General features: G+C 36.3%; 1 protein-coding gene across 2 annotated transcripts; it reads right to left on the reverse strand.

Annotated features, from left to right (window-relative positions):
* Window positions 1-1,623: 1,623 nt before the first annotated feature.
* Window positions 1,624-12,964, reverse strand: LOC126913012 (uncharacterized). 2 transcript variants are annotated; one of them, XM_050707679.1, is made up of 2 exons: window positions 12,683-12,964; window positions 1,624-5,503 (listed from the first exon to the last, which is right to left on the reverse strand). In XM_050707679.1, the coding sequence occupies exon 2, from the start codon at window positions 5,500-5,502 to the stop codon at window positions 5,014-5,016; it is 489 nt and encodes a 162-aa protein (XP_050563636.1). In that variant the 5' UTR covers window position 5,503; window positions 12,683-12,964; the 3' UTR covers window positions 1,624-5,013. The 2 variants fall into 2 exon arrangements, with proteins under 2 accessions (XP_050563636.1, XP_050563634.1); XM_050707677.1 differs by lacking the exon at window positions 12,683-12,964 and adding an exon at window positions 5,919-6,212.
* Between the last annotated feature and the right edge of the window lie 310 nt (window positions 12,965-13,274).

The raw sequence follows: 13,274 nt of genomic DNA on the forward strand, positions 1-13,274 counted from the left end.
CCGACTCGCGCTTGACTGGTCATATTTCCTTTCTCTCATTGAAATTCGTAACGTACAAGATTGTCTGATTGTATCTTGTTTGTCTTCTACATTATAATATTAATAAAGTACCCAGTACTTATTTGTATGTATTATTGAATTTGATAATTTGGTGCAGTGGTTATAAGTTAGAATATAATATGTACTTACTAACTATAAAGCGTAGCTATGACGCGTTTAGATGGATTCCATGAAGAAGTTTTTTGCGTTACTTCTTCCACTAATATTATTTTGGTTTTCCATTTTGAAATTCGCATTTGTCAATGACATCATCATCATATCAGCTATTAGACATCCACTGCTGAATATAGGCCTCCGTCAATGACTTCCAGATAGGCCGATTGGAATTACATTGAAAGTTTGTAAGCTGGGGTTATGAATGTTGGCCGTATCATGTTTAGCAATATGTATCGGTCTTACAATTGGCAGAAGTGCATAATATATGCACACTACTATTTTATCTCTTCAGCGTTTGACATATCTATACTGAGGCTTAAGGGAGACATAGCTGTCCCTAGGGATGAGCCATAATAGGCATTGCACATGGGAGCTCCACAACTGGTATATTTTGAGCACCCTATACTTCATAGATGTTAATGGTGATCACTGCAGTAGTTTCAGTGTTATAGAAATTCCACACGGGCTAGTCTTTCTTCTCAAAAGCTAGGCTCTTTTGAAGGTAACAGGGAAGACCCTGTTACTAAGAAAAATTATAATAAAAAGGCTATCACATGTCCATATGATTAACATGATGTCGTAAATAATATGTAGGTATCATGTGGCTATGTATTTGTCTACGTTAGGTACTTCTAAGAAATTATCGTTAGGTACTACGTCATGCATAGATACACACAAAGACTGCAAATCCCAGAATTCTGTACGCAGTACCTAACCGCAGAATTGTCTGATTAAACCATGCCTTTTATCTGGCTCTTAGATACTAAATACCTGTAATGAACGAAGTTGTCTTCAGGTCAATGGTTTCTTTTAAAACCCTCATACTACTATTCTCTTGTGTTAAATACATAAATTACAAACGTATACAAATTCGTATTATACACCTTGCATCCTAACCTAGAACAATAAATTATGGATTAAACTAAGATTTTATTTCGTAAGGGAATCGGACCCATACGACACAGCCCGTAGTAGTAGCCCAGCAGTCAATACGTCAAACGGGCAGTCACATTTTAATATAAAATTGATTGTGTTTTGTTTCATCATTTATCTTATTACATCTTAATATTTTCTGCGATATTGTTTAAGTAGATATGTACTTAATACTTATGTATTTGTGTATACTGCTAACGGGAACAACAAAGCTTACTGATCTCTGATCCTGATAGTGATATTGATCACCTGATGGTTAACTGCCATAATAGTTTGAAAACACTTGCACATTTGCTAGAGGTACTACAAGTTAGTAGCCATTTGTAGAAGATACTGATTCGTTGCGTAATATCATTTATTTAATTTGTTTATTGTATACTTTATTCATATTTTTGCATGGATATTATTCAAATCTACTTTTTCAATGATGCTTCATAGTTTCGAGGTAATGGTTGAACAATAAAATCACATAAATACAGTTTAATATTTAATATTTATTTATTGACCATCTCTTAGCTTAAGACAGGAAACATTTATAAAATAGCAGCTAGTCACAATAATAAAATTATGATAACATTTACAAAACGTTCTCTTAAATTTACTATTTCACAAACGAGTAAAATACTTCGCCTCTTGGAACATTGCTTTAAATATATCATGTATTGTAAGATGCCACATATACATATTAATAACTTAAAATTAACGTATCGATATGTATAAAAGAAATTGTAATAGGAGTTAGGAATAGCAAAAGTAATAATGGTATCATTTAGGAAGGTCTATCAGCATTGGACGTCTGACACAATGGCGATGAAGAAAAGAACAGGAAAACTGTCCAGAAATTGACTAAAGATAGCTAGAAATTATTATAATACTTAGTTACATTTACGAGGTAATTATCGGCGTTTGTATTCGAGTGTGTGTGAGCTTGATTTCTAAATAACCTTTAGGATTCGGATCATATGGTATTGTGTACTTTGTACGTCAGAATATTGGTATTACTCATATCTATTTCCAATTGGTGAACAACTGTTACATCAACCCTTTCTTCCCGTCCCATCCAGCCGCTGAGCTCACTGTGTCTCCCACTAATTTCATTCCATTTCTATTTATAACCTGATTAATACCCAAATGAATTCGTCTGCCTGTACGTACTGTTCATTCTTTGTAGTTTCGTATTTTAGGTCTGAACGATGACTCAATCATTTCAACTGATCCACTGACTCACCAATGCTTGATATTGAAAAACAACTGGGGAATCTATTATTACAATATGCAGGAGTGCCAAGTAAATAAAATTCCAAATAAGCTCAACTATTTAGTTTATTCAAATCTCAACCTCACACGGAACCAATAAAATTATTCAATTGCTTTGGAGTATTATCGACACAATATTACAATTTCTTTCAACACATTCATCTCGATACATTCTTTGTCTCGCTCACTCCCGAGGAGCGCGAGTGAAACAAACGAGAGTTTGATTCAATAATGTGATAGTCTGCAACATCCTTTTCTTTTTCTTACATTTTCCGATCAACACGATTGAATGACTAAAGCTAGAGGCTCGGTATTAAATTATTTATTTTCTAAGAATCTCACATCGTCCAAGGAGTAGTCACGTTTCAACAAGTAATAGTACCAGTACAATGATTCTCCTTACGGCGCGTTGCCATTAATGACAAGCAGATAGGAATGTTAGAAAGCACGATCAAAACAATTCTTGGTCACTTGATACGTTAGAAAATAAAAACCCGTTATAGGACAATACACTTGATTGATACCAAACTTGCTTTACATTTATCAACTTTTTACATGACAACTCACAGTCCGATTACTGAACTCTGTGCGCCCACAAACGTGACCGATTTACAGTATTTTGAAAAATCTACTTATCTGTAAATATGTGCGTTTTATCTTCAATTAATAAAGTACATTTTGCTTGCAAATTTTAACAACTAGTGACCGAAATGTATTAGAACACTAATCATCATTTTTGTATGAATTTCATTTTGTAGACATATTATCATCTTATCATTATCCCCTAATAAGGGCAACAGCTAAGTGTACAAGCGTCTAACTTTATAAATTTTATAATACAATAATGATTATTCAACATTACATACAACATACCAAATGATCAAAACAAAATCATCTACTCGTCACAAATGGTGATCGAAACTCTAAATGCGATCCTACCGTCGGGTAAACGACATTCAAAATTCGGTTAATCCGTATAAAATGGCCGATATAGAAAAGGAATTAATTTTTTAAGCTTTTTTACAAGCACAATATCCAAACAAGTCGGTTGGGAAACTAGCACAAATACGACACACAGGCTAGGCTAATATCACAGGAGTGCTGGGAACGGTGCAGAGACCCACACCACGGCCGGCGCCCGCCGCGCCCCCGCCCGCGCCGCGCCGCGCCCCCGCTCGCCCCCACCTATTTACTATTCAGAGGGGGCGAAACGGGCTACTAGCGATATATTTTGCGACAATTAAGATTTCAAAAGAAAAGGAACTCGCTTGTTCCATGGATCAATTGCACAATCGAACGATTGATTGCTTTCAATCTTATTGCACAACCGCTTGATAAGTAACGCTTTTTATTACACACAATCCCCCAACTTATGAACGTTGTTTAAATTGACTAACACTTGATGCAAGTCTGATATTGGAATTATTTAAAGTTAATATTACCAACGTTCATAAGAGGAAAATAAAGTCTTGTACAAAATAAATTAACAATGTCACGATATTTCTCTAAAACTCAGATACAACCCAATTAAATATCATAATAATGGTAACAAAGCTTTAAATGGTCATAATATAAGCAATAGGGTAACATTTAAATGAACAAAACAAAAAAACGTTTAAATAAAACTTAAAACGATAAAGTAAAACAAAACTCGTTCAAAGTAACTCTCGGACTTGTTAGTAAAATGTGAGGCGCGTGCAAACGTTGGCTGTTGGCCGCCAATGTTGGGCGAACGTTAGTGTCCTCTACGTCGACACGCGCCACATTTGATAAGGAAACTAAAACCATCGAGTTACTGGTGACACACACACATACGTCACGAATTTTCCTTTATCATCTTACTGACTACTAGTTTTGTTAGCAATTATACTCAAATTGAAAATATTCCGTTAAGACTTGATTCCAAGTTGCCAACATTATCGTCCTTATTATTCCAATCACAACGTGTATGTGTGCATCGAGAACGCCAGTTTTCACTCTATTCAGTTACGTGTAACCGATCTCACAAAGGCAGCACAAAATAATACTATTCGAATAAAACTAAGTAAGCGTGGAAGTTTTGTTACCGCTCATCTACGCAACCGTTCCCAGTCGTTTTGCACTATCTCTTAATCACTATTTACTTTACAGTACAATAATATAACATAATAATTATCACTTAAAACTATGCCTCCGTTATGAACCGTTAAACTTGCACCACAAGTGAGGGCAGCGCGCCGCCTCACTGTAGCGACAACACACATTCAGAGTCCTCTGTTCGATAAAAATTAATCGTTGAACACTAATTGGACCGCGCCCGTCGGCAGCGCCTGAGCAACTTTCACTAAATAATAAAAAACACGCTAACAAAGTAAGTACTCTTCTTAAACAACAAAGAATTGGCTAAACGTCGACAGTCCGTTCCGGGTAACGTAAACTATAAACACGAATCAATAGTCCAGTGATTCTTGAGCCACGGTGGTGGACCGCCGCGGGCTCGGGCCGGAGCGCCGTCTCCGGCAGCCGAGCGTCTGGACGCGCGCGGCACGCAGCCTGCGGCTCGCATCAGGAGCACGCGAACACAGTGTTCGCTTACAGTGAGGTGTGGAGGTGCGCAGGACGGCGCGGTCATGAGTCCAGAACGGTTAAGAGCCCAGGAGGCAGCAGGGGCACGTCTTGTCGTGGCATCTGTCGCGCTAGTTGTGCGCAGCCGAGGTTGGCGTCGCCCAGCTCTGGGATGGCGTCGAGCAGTGCCAGGCACTCGTCCTCGACAGCACGTCGCGCCTTCTTCCCTACCCACGAGTCATCACATTCCTCCCGCGCTCGTCGTCGTCTCGCCTCTTTCTCTCGGCGCGCCTCTTCACTCAGTCGGCAGTATGTGTTGTTAATGCACACTGAACGCCTTAAGTCTCGCGCGGGGTCTTCAATATTCTCTAATTTTTGTGAGCAGATCTCAATGACCCGCTTTCGTTCTTCATTGGCGCGGAGGCGCGCCGAGATCATGGAGAGCTTGGGCCTAGCGGCGGGCTCAGTGCGTGGCGGTCCAAACATGTCGTCCTCGAAGGCGTCGGCGATCTCCGCGCCGCGTGAGCTCTCGCGCTCCTCTTGCGGCGTCATTCTGTAACAAAAACGCGGACACATTAGCACATATTAGCAAAACGTAAATTTTCGTAATGGGACTGGAATAAGAACAACCGGAAAGTACCGGGAAATTTTGTACAAAATTATGAGTCACGTATGTGACCTTTTTCAAAGATTTAAAAAATTAACGCTGCAACTCATTAATCACAAAGACAATATTATATTAAAACCGTGACGGAATGTGAACGAGTCAAGGAGAAGCCCTAATTATTTCATAATAACAAGTACTAGGTCAATCGGAGAACAATGCATCGAAGTCCGAACGGGCCAATCAGGTTCACAACTCGTTATAATCCGCTCTCCATTCGCAATCACATCAAAACTACAACAGATATTAGCGAACAGGTTTTAAAGATAAAAAGCACCTTGAAATGCATTTCGTCAACACCTACCTAAATAAATCAGGGGAAATGATGAAGAACCCTGACATAAACATGTTCGGCAATTCACTAAGACTTGATCACTTTAAAAATGGTAACTCCAATGTCACAAAGTTCAAAACACTGGCACAATACAGGCGCGCAATTCGTCACTTTGTCCTCGACGACTATAAAAAAGCAAAAAGACACAAATAAAACAAAAATAAATCGTGCGGTGAGCGGCGTGCGCGCAGCTCGACGACCACTCGGCGAATGACAACATACCTCGCTGTAGATAAGACATTGAAAAAGCCAATTGCGTCATGTACTGCTACGTACGTATGGAGAGGAAACGGATGACGTAGACCGAAGCCGTCATTTTAGACGCTGCTGCTTGCTGGTCATGACTCGACGCATAAATTTACTACTAGACAAAAGAGGCGAGTAATATTTTCTGCCCAAATAATGTACAATACGTAACCCAATTGCAATAGATCCAGTAAACGAGGAAAATACGTTTTCCTGTTCGATAAAACACTTGTATCTTGACAAAATTAATAGGCTACAAATGCTAATGTTATTGAAAAACCCACATAGATATCAACAATGGGAAAACCGGGATAGTATAATTTGGAGTTATTTCCGAAAATATATATAAACATTATGGAACAGCATCGATTATGGAAGAATTTACATCCGAAACGAGATTGGCACAAGAAATCATCGTCCGGGGTAGCAAGAACGTTCAAAGGACACTTGAAGTAACAATGTTACTCTGCGACCTTTACAATTGGTTACGTTACGAACTACTAATACAAGAATACCAAAGCCTAGGGGTAAATTTCAAAGACTGGGTCCGTAGAAGGATGAAAGGTCTTAACTTGAGTACTAAAATCATGGAACAAAAGAAGAAGAGATAATACCTTAGATTCTTGGATATGATTATCCAACAGTGGAGCAAAATTCTCTTTTTATTGATTTTAGAAGAAAAGACGGAATAATATCTCGAATAGCCAAAACATAATCACTTCGGTTGTGAGAACGACGCTGTAAATTTAAAGCTTCTACGAAATCCTCTAAACAGAACTACAAAAGCGTACAAACTAACCAAGGATTCATAAAAACTGAACTAGTTCTAGTGTGAAACACGTTCGTTCGAAAACTTATTATCGAAAAGACGTTACACGCTACGTGTTTTTGCACTAAAATAGCCCTTTACCAAGAATCCTTTGAACCCAAAGCTTTTGTTTTAAAACCTGATTCATAATAATATGTGTATCTCTTATTGCGTTTTGATTATTACAACCGTCTGTATTATTTCACAGGTAGCCGCATTATGTAGTAAAACCAAGGTTATCGGAGAACAAAAAGATTTGCCACTACAGAATGCAATTACTTGGAATTCTTAACCTTTTAAATTAAAAGCAATCGCATATAGCTTTAGAAATTACAAAAAGAGAAAAGACTATCGATAGCTTTCGAATCAACCACAAAAGAATGTGAATACAATTATACAAGTTGAACTGAATCGGAAATATTCATTACCTGTTAAAACATAAAATTCCATGTTACTCCAATACAGAGCTACGTAATGAGCGAAATATTAATTTCAGCATTAAAATGTGACGTAATATTGAGTTGAAACAGCTAATATCGATGTTGCTAACTGTTATTGCATATACCTATCGAAAATACTATTACTTTTATTTAAAGTGATGTAATAAAAACTGCAGTAAACACGTTGACAGCCACTTTTGACATTTAAATATTCGGTAAACTTTTTTTTCAACCATAGACTAAACAGTTTATGATTTTAAACTTTTTGGATTTAAATTGTGTTCATCAAAGAGTTTCACGTGTTTTAGTATTTTACGTAATATTTATTTTTTAATCTTATTAATAAGTGCATTCCTTTTATGTGATTCAGAACCGATTCACACAGCACACAGATACTTTTTCCTATTGTAGATGGTTTACCTATAACTAGGTAGTTATAATAGTTTATGTTTCAGCCACGCTACCTATATTGATACCTATATTCAAGCAAGTTTTCCTTGAATTTTTACAACAAAATAAGAATATTTTCTCTGTAAAGAAATCTGACTGTTCTTTGTTAACAATAGCTGCCATGGCGTATAAATCCAAATTCAAATTAAAACCATAATCAAAGATGAATAAATATGCAGTGTGCTACACTTGGATCGTGTTTTGTTATTTTTTCGTGGCGAATGCGCGACGACAGAGCACCGAGTGTTGCCGACCCCACCAGTTACGATCTAATAAATCTCGCCCGCGTCGACCGACGCTACTGCCTACCTGCACTTTCTTTTCTCTGTCCCACACGAGCCGGGGGCAAGAATCCACGGATATGTGAATGCCACCATAATATAGGGGACTTTTTTGTAACATTTGACATTAGTAGATGATGCGACGGCTGCTAGTTCGTCATTTCAAACATTTAATGTAAATCTCCACAGTTTTCGGATTTATGTAGGACAGTATAAACAATGCAGCATTTGAATAAGGTATTCGTTATCAATTCTCTTCGCTTTCAACGAATAAGTCATGTCATGACACAAGTAACATGACTGTATGGTTAACTTTATAATGTGAAAACTTTTTCTTTCCCGTTCCACGATGATTTATTTGCTTCAAAAGTTTATGTATTGCTTCATTCAAAGTGATAACATGCTCTCGTTTTTGGATCTTTGTCGTGTAAGGAACATTCGTTGAAGTTGGAAAATACCGCTCGTGAGATCTAATTTACAACAATCTGACTTAATAGAAGGTTGGTAGGGCCGTATGGTGTAAAAGTGGTTCACTCGCTTCTACTTGAACAAAATAAAGGCGAGATTGCATTAGGAATCATTGGCAGACGTAACGAATCCCAATCCACTTCGTGTAGACATCCTTCGAGGTAATAAATGTTTCTCCGACGTACTTATTTTTTGCTAAACCGCTTTAGATCACGTAGGCGTTTTGATAGAACACCTTTTATGGAGAACGTATGATACGATGAATTAGCGAATGTAGGTGGTAACGTATTATCGATACGAAACAATTGTTTGACGATCTCTCGGACAGAGATTTTTCTCTAATTTCCCGCATCGTTGTACGCTTTCACGTGATTCTCTGTCGTGCCCTTAATCGCTGGTTTCATTTTTGGTTTGTACCTTTGCAACATGGTGAGAACAAGAATCGTTTTCTTTAGATTTGTTAATTCTATAACTTATTTGTACTTTTTCTGACTTGTCTAGAAACATATGATTTGATCGATGTTCTGCTTATGCCGTGCTCGTATCGATTTAGATATTCACATTCTTAAAAGTAGGTGTGCCAAATTTATTATTCTATATCCTATTATCAAATATTTGTTTAATAGTTTCCATTGGCATTTGAAAAATTACAAAAATTCACATGTGTAGGTAAATGTGTTGCAATTGACGTCGATGTTGGGATTGTCCGATGTCAGTCCCAGTGTTGCGTCACCGGGCCGCGCCGTGAGTATTACATCAATTCTATCTTTTGTTCATTAATATCCATTATAATTTTACTGTACTAGTGTACTTGAAATTAATTTCTGATTATTTTATTTAGGAGGTAACTTATTTTATTTTTTATTTGAGTTTTTGCCCCAAAATTCAGTTTGGTAATCATACATCATGTTCTTTGTACACCAGTAACACAATTTAATATTGCACATCAAAGATTTTTTTCTATGGAAGTGGGTGAATCATATTTTTGAAACAATTACCCACACAAAGCCCTGTCGGCTTATGTAAGTAATGACCTCACAATGGGTTCTACCTTTCTAGGTCGCAAGTAACGAATAATTAATTCTGTTTCTACTATAAGAAGGGACCTATTGTAGAACAACTTCGAACTTCCTTTGCAAGATTTTTTACTTTTTATCCATACTTTAACAAGATCGTTTCGGTTTACTCGTTGTAAGGAAATTATTCAAGCGTTTTATCAACAGAGTTAAGTCTTGTTTCCTTTTTAACGTTTATAGACGTGGCATCTGTTTATGAGATGGTGTTTAGTTAAACAGATTTTGGAAAGAAAACATGTTTGTGATCGTAATGGTCTATTGCCGTAGAATCTACACATGTTCCAAGATGATACAAAGCATCATCACCAGTTATGGAAGTTGCCCTTTTACGGCGTATCACGAGGATTGTTTGAACAAGTTATTACCATGCGTCATTACTGTGAAGTCATGCTAAATGGAATCGTTGCAGAAATTTCCCCATTCAAATAAGCACGGTGACATTGATATTCGAACATAAACAACCTGATCATATGCTTACTCCAAAGAATAGCCTTTACAATACTGTAGAAGTATTTGAGACGTACAAAGGAAGCCGTAAAAGCCTAATACTGAGTAATTTAGCATGTGAGGTAGTTAAAATGTTTAATGTAATATAGTTTGCGTGTTTAAATCGAGCGCCATATAACGTTGATAGCCCACAGCAGACAATGGATGCGACTCACTGCGTATAAATCACGGATAATGGCTACGTAGTTGACGCGGTTTTTAAACTTATTGACTCTGTTATAGATACTACGAACATTGTTGTTGTTCGATGTTAAGGGGAATATGTCGCTAGTACTTTTGATAACCAAAATCAATATTTTTACACTGGATGTATAAAATTCGTAAGTTAACGTTTCTAAATGTGTACGAAGGAAGTAAGTTTGTATTAAAGTTCTCCGATACCAAACAATCACAAGCTGAACATAAAATACTTAGTTCACAAGTTATTTAAGCTCTATTTTTCCAGTTTACTAACAGAAGTAGTGGAGCTCTTGGCACGTTTCCCACGTCAGTAAAGTTTATAATATTCTACGTAAGAGACGCTGATATAGTGCTGTCCCTTTTTGGCTCAACACCTGCAAATGATGATCTACATAAAATTTAGACATAAGCAGAAAATTTGAGGAAATTAAATTTCCGAGTACCTACGAAAAAAATTAAAGAAGGATGAACGTTTTTTGGGAATTTCATAATTCTACGAAAGTTATGATTCATATTGAAGTTGGTTAAACAGAAAATGTTATTTCTCGAAAACCCATTTGAAATAAATACCTATGTATGTATAGTTAAATGGACGAATAAAACATATTGATAAACAAGCATCATTGAAGGAGTTAAATTGAATGTAAAATCAACAAAATTAAAAATATACCTGATTGGGGAGAAAACAAAAGTACTGGTAAAATGGATGCAGAGTTTGATGCACGAGAAGCAAATATCTATATTGGTGAGTTCCTTCAAGGTAAAAAAAGAAACGGTAACATAAATGGCACGTGTGAAAAAATAAATGAACAGAGTGTTGAGGAAGCCAAAGAAGTAAGCATCGTGGTGTTTCTGCCTACTACCAAAACAGAGAGATAATAGTTATTCAAAAAAGATAAAATGTTTCATAAAACTTGTTCGGGCCGCTTTGAGAACGAACTTGGGTGGGGTCAAGTAATGATTTGATTAACTTATGTTCTGTAGATAATTTTATTTGTAAAATGTAATCGAATGCATGATAAAGACGTTATATTGCAGAGATTGATTAATATTTTTGTAGCGCTAAAGTCGAAGTTGTTTAGAAATGTAATGTAGGTAGTTGATGACTGTACTCGTGGTGAATTTTATGATGAGGCTAATGTAGGTGTAGATGTATAAGATTTTGTAGTATGTACAGACTACAGATAGGTAAACTGCAGTCGAAAATATTAATTTCAATATTTTAAAGGTAAGTTATGATCTAAAACTTCTTTGTTTGGTAACTTTACCTATAAGTATATTTAGAAAAGTTATTTTTGGTTTGAATGTATAAAATACCATTTTTAAATACTATACTTTCATTGTAAATTTTTAATACCATACGTATGTACGTATGGTATTAAAAATTTACCAATATCTGCACTCGATTATCAAAATACAGCGATTAAACAAACGATAAGTACTTATATGGAACATCAATTCCAAATCAAAATTTCACAAATAATATCGAGTCACGAAACCCTATTCTGAAAATCTCGGTAGTAGAATTCGAATACCGTTTGTCACGCTCTTACAGTGCGAGAGAGATAGCGATACCCGATCGTCGAACAAAAGGACCCTTAGAAAATAAATTATACCACAATAATCCACTCGCAGAAACCAGTAAAGCAAATGCATCTATAAACTTTTTCTCCCTTAATTAGTTAAAGTGAAGCGTCGAAATGTCGATAACTGTTATTATTGAATAGATAAGTTTTATTATTTTATTTACACACAATACCGCCCGGCACGCACACAGCGTAATGATATAGCGCATCGGTACATTACTTACTGTTACACGATAAGATACTTTTTAAAACATCACTTTCCTTTGTCTGTCCTATCTCTTTCATTCCAAACATGTATTAAGATTCTTGCATCTTTATTTATTTAATCTTCTTGGCTTTTTTCTAGCTTCTGTTTACTATTTTCTTCATCTTCATTAAGTATTATTTCACTGACATTAAGTATTTCAGTATCTATAAATTCTTAAAGTTCAACAATAAATTTCTTTGAAACAAATCCTTCAGTCTTAAATACCAAAGAAAGTTACTCTGTATTACGACAGCTACCTTTAAACGAGCAATTAAAATATTACGTGCTTACAAAAATGTTTATTCACAACTTAATATTACGTAAGAAATTACCAATTAAACTATTGACTCCTTTGTTTGAAAAAAGTTTCGAAAGCCAAAATTATTTAAATAAAAATTAAATTTCAATACTTCAAAACTAATTAATATAAATTAAAATACATTACCTGAGTTAACAATCCAAGAAACAACAGTCCACAAAGTAAGTACAATAATACACTTGAATAGTTCAAAAATTCCAAAACTAATAACAATGATACGACACGAAACAATTTAAAAATCGAACGGTTAAATTAAACATAATGCCAACGAGGTGTATCACATAAAACGATCAACTTAGCACTTGTCCAAACAGGCGAGTAGCGAGCACTACATAACTAAATGGAAGCGAGTCGCGAACGTGTGCAAGTGACGGCTCCGCGCGCCGAACTGCCGACCTGCGTCTGTACTGTACTCCTACTCCCGTACATAAGTTGTGGTGATTTACAGAGGGCGCGCGGGCGGCCGAGCGCGGCCCATGGATGCTCCCCTAGCGAAGGATACCTCATTATCCTCACTGTAATCCGTGTGCCTTTTTGATAATTTTTATTTATAGGGTGTCACTGCTGTTGACCCCTTTTTTAATATCTCATTGCGATTGTTGGCTTATCAAGTAAACGCCACTTGTTCGTCTACTCCATAAAGATAAAGATTTTAAGTAAAATATTAACACGTTCTGAGTTTTAAAAGTTAATTGCCGTTTATATTAGTGCATGCTTC

Source organism: Spodoptera frugiperda, unplaced genomic scaffold (genome assembly GCF_023101765.2).
Source record: "Spodoptera frugiperda isolate SF20-4 unplaced genomic scaffold, AGI-APGP_CSIRO_Sfru_2.0 tig00001780_1, whole genome shotgun sequence".
Classification (NCBI taxonomy): Eukaryota; Metazoa; Arthropoda; class Insecta; order Lepidoptera; family Noctuidae; genus Spodoptera; species Spodoptera frugiperda.

Coding starts and splice junctions, on each gene's coding strand:
- LOC126913012 (XM_050707677.1), bottom strand. CDS start 5,962: ATGTTTATGTCAGGGTTCTTCATCATTTCCCCTGATTTATTTAG. Junction 5,504..5,918: donor ATTTCCCCTGATTTATTTAG/GTAGGTGTTGAC, acceptor TTTTTGTTACAG/AATGACGCCGCAAGAGGAGC.